The sequence below is a fragment of the Nematolebias whitei genome, unplaced genomic scaffold, assembly GCF_014905685.2.
Source record: "Nematolebias whitei isolate Nwh7 unplaced genomic scaffold, NemWhi1 Nwh_scaf_4067, whole genome shotgun sequence".
Classification (NCBI taxonomy): Eukaryota; Metazoa; Chordata; class Actinopteri; order Cyprinodontiformes; family Rivulidae; genus Nematolebias; species Nematolebias whitei.
In genome coordinates this window covers 1-4,681 of record NW_023622612.1, presented here as the reverse complement: position 1 = coordinate 4,681, position 4,681 = coordinate 1, and the positions used below count along the sequence as shown (strand labels likewise).

The 4,681-nt window shown below is 41.6% G+C and overlaps 1 protein-coding gene across 1 annotated transcript; it reads right to left on the bottom strand.

Annotated features, from left to right (window-relative positions):
• Positions 1-328: 328 nt before the first annotated feature.
• LOC119429632 (protein FAN) lies at positions 329-4,371 on the bottom strand (the record flags this gene model as incomplete). Its single annotated transcript, XM_037697226.1, is given in 10 exon segments — positions 329-392; positions 488-578; positions 651-730; positions 834-1,010; positions 3,504-3,612; positions 3,690-3,761; positions 3,832-3,961; positions 4,029-4,081; positions 4,161-4,208; positions 4,300-4,371. Coding segments are annotated over 10 exon segments (884 nt in total), but the record flags the coding sequence as incomplete, so codon positions are not given.
• Between the last annotated feature and the right edge of the window lie 310 nt (positions 4,372-4,681).

Below are 4,681 nucleotides of genomic sequence, written 5' to 3'. Positions count from 1 at the left end.
TCAGTTAAATTTAGCTTTTTCGGCTAATTCCACTTTAAGCTAATTTAAGCTCAGTCCATTTCCTTGTGGTATTTAAGCTTCTTTCTGCTTTTTCAGATGGTTTTTTTTAGCTATAGTTGAGTTATTTCCCTAATTTTGTGCTAATTTCTGCTTATTTAAACCTAATTCAGCAAATATGCGTTCTTTCTTTTTTCTTGTGCTAATTTAGGCTTGTTCTTCCATTTCAGCATGTTTCTTTTTTTGAGTACTTTCAATTGTTTTCAGCAAGTTATTCAGCAATAAGCATTCACAGTGCATGTTTGCAGGACAGTTTTTAGGTGCACGGTACCTGTTGAACATGCGGTCTGCGTGGTCATACCGGCCATTCTGGAGACACAGCATGTGCTCCGGAGCTGGAGAGTTACCCAGAGATAAAAAAAAATTAAAACTTATTTAAAAAAAAAAAAAAAAGAAAAGAATAACACGCTGTAGATTTAAAACAACATACCGACTCTGACCAGGTAAAACAGGACGTATCCCGGAGACGAGTAGTGGCTTCCGTACATGAAGCGGGGTTCGGGCATGCCTTGGTACCGAGCCTGTTAAAACGAAACTCGACGATTATAAAATCATTTTTATTATAAGCACATGAAAAGGGTTAAACCTCTCACCAGCAGCCTGTCGAGTCGCTCTTTGTTTAGCGCTCCCACGGGTTTGCTCAGGTCTCTGAACGTGGCGGCATCCGTCAAATCTGGTCAGAAAAACACGAACGTTTCTAAATAAAAACTTTAAAACCAGTTTGTTGGCCTTGTGGTAGCGGACAATGACAGCGGCCTCTCGCTCGGCTGACCCACCCAACTGTGAGCTGGTGTAATCAGCGACGACCCAGGGGAAGACTGGGTACTGGGAGAGGTCGTTGCAGCTGCGGTCCGCCAGGTTGTTGAGGTGGAGGAGGTACTGGTAGTTGCTGAGGTGGCCTCGCTGCCACTGCAGGGTGTAGCTCTCCGCTGTGTGCTCTGTGACGTGGTTCTCTGAGGTGGAATAAAACAGGAAGGATGCTGCTGAAGGTGAATACACAGAACCTGTAGAAACTAACAGCTGGAGTCAACCCAACTCAAGACGCCGGCCTTCAATAAGTGATATAAGCAACACAAAACGCCATAACTCGGTCAGTTTTCCAGCTATCGAGCAGAAAGCTGGTGTGGTAGTAGCTGAGAGTCATGTTAAACACACACTCTGAGTGCTAACACATCACACAACTCGCATCATTTCACTTTTTCAAGGTTGTCAGCGTAAAAAAGCAGAATTCTTCAGATTTCAGCTGTGATTTTTCAGATAATTGTGTAACCGTAATTTAAAAAAATAATTAATGCCGTTTCTTTTATTATTCGTTTAAGCGGCTCAGCTTTTCTACACTTTAATTAGTTAAGGGAAAAAACTTTAAATTAATTAGAACTTCATAAATTGCATTTCCTGTGAAAAATCCAGCATGAATGCTTATTGCTGAAAAACTTGCTGAGATGGAAGAACAAACCCAATTTAGCTAAACAAATCAGAAAGAGCACTTATTTGCTGAATTAGGTTTAAATAAGCAGAGACAAACACAAAAATTAGCTAAAAAAAGGCTGAAATTAGAAAAAAAAAAGGCAGAAAATTAGCTGAAAATGCAGAAAGAAGCTTAAACTACCAGAAGGCAGAAAATCTGAAATGAGCTTAAAAAAAGTGTAATTAGCTGGGAAAGCTAAAAGTAGCATGAAAACAGCTAAACAGTTGCTGAAATAGCAGTAAAAAGCTGAAAGGAGCATAACAAGTTAAAATTAGCATAAAGAAGTTAATTAGGCTGAAAGTAGCAGAAATTATTATAAAAATCTTGAATTTATCGGAAAACAGCTGAAATTAGCTAAAAAAAAAACTAAACTAAAAAAAGCTAACTGAAAAGGCAGAACAAGATTAATTAGAAGAAGGAGAAAGAACACGTTTGCCCAATTAGGATGAAAGAAGCAAAAATGAGCACAAAAAAGTAGAAATTATCTGGAAAAGCTGACATTAGCAAAAACCACAGCTGAAAAGTAGCTTAAAAAAAGCAGAAAGCAGTTTAAACTGCAAGGAAGTAGAGAGAACACATTTTTGCTGAATTAGGATGAAAAAATTTGAAAGGAGTGCCAAAAATGTGAGTTAGCTGAAAAAGCTTAAGTTGGGATAAAACAGCTAAATAGTAGCTGAAATAACAAACTAGCATACCTAAGCTGAAAGGAGTATAACAAGGTGAAATTAGTAGAATGAAGTTAATTAAAAAACTTGGAATGTATCTAAAAACAGCGGAAATTAGCTAAAAATGATAAAAAGGTAGCAGAAAAGGTAGAACAAGCTTAAATTAGCAGAAGAAAGCAGAAAGAACATTTTGGCCAAAATAGGCTGAAAGAAGCCGAAACTAACACAAAAAAAGTGGAAATTATCTGAAAAAAAAATTAGCAAAAACAAACAAAAAAAAAAGCTGAAAAGTAGCTAAAAAAGCAGAAAGAAGCTTAAATTACATGAAGTGGAGAGAGAGCACAGAATTAGGCAGAGAAAAGTTTAAATGAGTGCCAAAAATGTGGAATTAGCCAAAAAAGCTATAACTAGCATTAAAACAGCTAAATAGAAACTGAACAAACTAGCATAAATAAGCTGAAAGGAGCATAACAAGCTGAAATTAGCAGAAACAAGTTAGAAGAAGTACAAAAATGTTGTAGTCAGCAGAAACGATCTGAAAGGAGCACAAAACAGCTGAAAGTAGCTGGAAAAATGTTTAAATTTGCACAAGGAGGCTGAAAGAAGCAGAACACAAAGTGAGAGCAGCAGGAAAAAGCTGTAAACAGATCTAAAGATCTGAAGGAGGAAAATGAGATCAACTCATTTTCTTTGAGGGAAAAAAATAGAAAAATCCAGCAAAGTTCAGTCAGGTCCTCTGGACGGCTTCTTTTTGTTCGTCTTTCATCCAAAGGACTTCGTCAGTCCGAGGAGCCACAACAAACTCTTAAATAGCTTTAGGTAGAAACTTTAACTGTTTACAATAAAGACAGGAGCAAAGATAAAACCCAACATAAAGGAAACCGAACAGCTGATCCAGATATGACTTCACTTTGGTCCAACCACAGCTGGCCGGTTGCTGAATCCATTTCAGAGCCCAACGATGTTCGTCCAGAAGAACGAGGCGATGGCCGATCAGCAACAAAAGAAACCGTCCAGATGACCTGACTGAACATTGCTGGATTTATACCTGGATTAAAGAGTATTTTAACAACCGATGGGCGTCAAGTTAAGACTTTATTTGGGTTTGAATGCGGACCAGCTCTCCCCGTTCGTTCGAGGACGCTTACTTTAGAGCGTTTATAACGACTGATCTGAGTCCAGATACGACTGTTGTTGCGCTTGAATTTGTGCTTCGGCTGGTCTTTTGGGGACCCTTACTCTAGCACGTTAAACATCTCGATCACTTCTCACAGCAGCCCTGTCGGTGCTGGTCTGTGGACTCCGATCCTCACCCAGGAAAGTAGCGATGTAGTAGTAGATCTCGTCTCGGTCAGCCGTGCTGTAAAACTTCAGGTAGACGTCGGAGCACAGCTCGTTCTCAGTGCAGAACACCTCCAGACCCTTCGTCAGCAGAGACATGAACGTTTAGTCACCGACAGCAACGAGTATTTCAGGACCGGCCTGCCGCCGCTGCTCACCAAAGGTTTGAGGCCGTGCCGTCTTTTGTAGATTCTCCTGATTCTGTGCAGCTTGATTTGAATCACGTGCTTCTGAAACGACAAGAGGTTGTTCAGCGGCGGGGGCGGCTTCACCATCAGCACGGCCGCGCCGCGGACTCACCGGGAATCCATTGAGAGGCTGGAAATAAAGGTTTTCGTCCGTTACGCAGACGTGGCCCGGATTGGAAACGAGGGGCGTGACCATCTCTGCGGCACACTCCTCGTGCGGCATCTCCAGGACGCTCTGAAAGCTTTACCGCAGGTTAGCCACACAACCTAAAGCCACAACAAGCGTGCGCTTACGTCGCGGCTACATACCAGATCTTGTCGAACGATGACCTCGCCAACCGCGACTGCAGATTAGCAGCGATCTACAAAATGTCAGAGCAACGAGCAATGAGCTGCCTTCTTTTAACGTCTTCATCTCAGCTCGAGGAACAATCGGCTTACCATTGCAGTCTGGTCTCCAAGGTTCTCCAAGCAGGACGCCCTGTAGAGCTAACCAGTTCAACAGATTTGAATGATGGCAGAGAGAAATGGCTGCAAGTCATTAGTCACAGCGTTGATCTGTGACAGAGGGAACTCCCACCTGTAGCAACGTCTGAACAACGTCTTCCGTTTTACTCCAAACCTCCAGCTCGAAGCTCATCGTCCTCGATCCCTGAAAACAAAAAGACCAGTCGATCCGAGGAGTCGTTTGGTTTCAACCAGCCGCAGTCAGAAGTTTCCATCCATTCGATCAATTTACACTTTTAAGGATTCATTTGAACCGTTCTCGTTCCAGGTGCGTTGACTAAACATGGTCAGATATATACATACAGGCTCAGAGATATCCATGCAAAATGAGTTATGAATTTCTGGAACTCGTCATACGTGGTTTTCTTATCTGAACAACAGAACCTTTCCCGTGTTTGCGAATAGGCCTGTCACGATAACAACTTTTGCTGGGCGATTAATTGTCTCAGAAATTA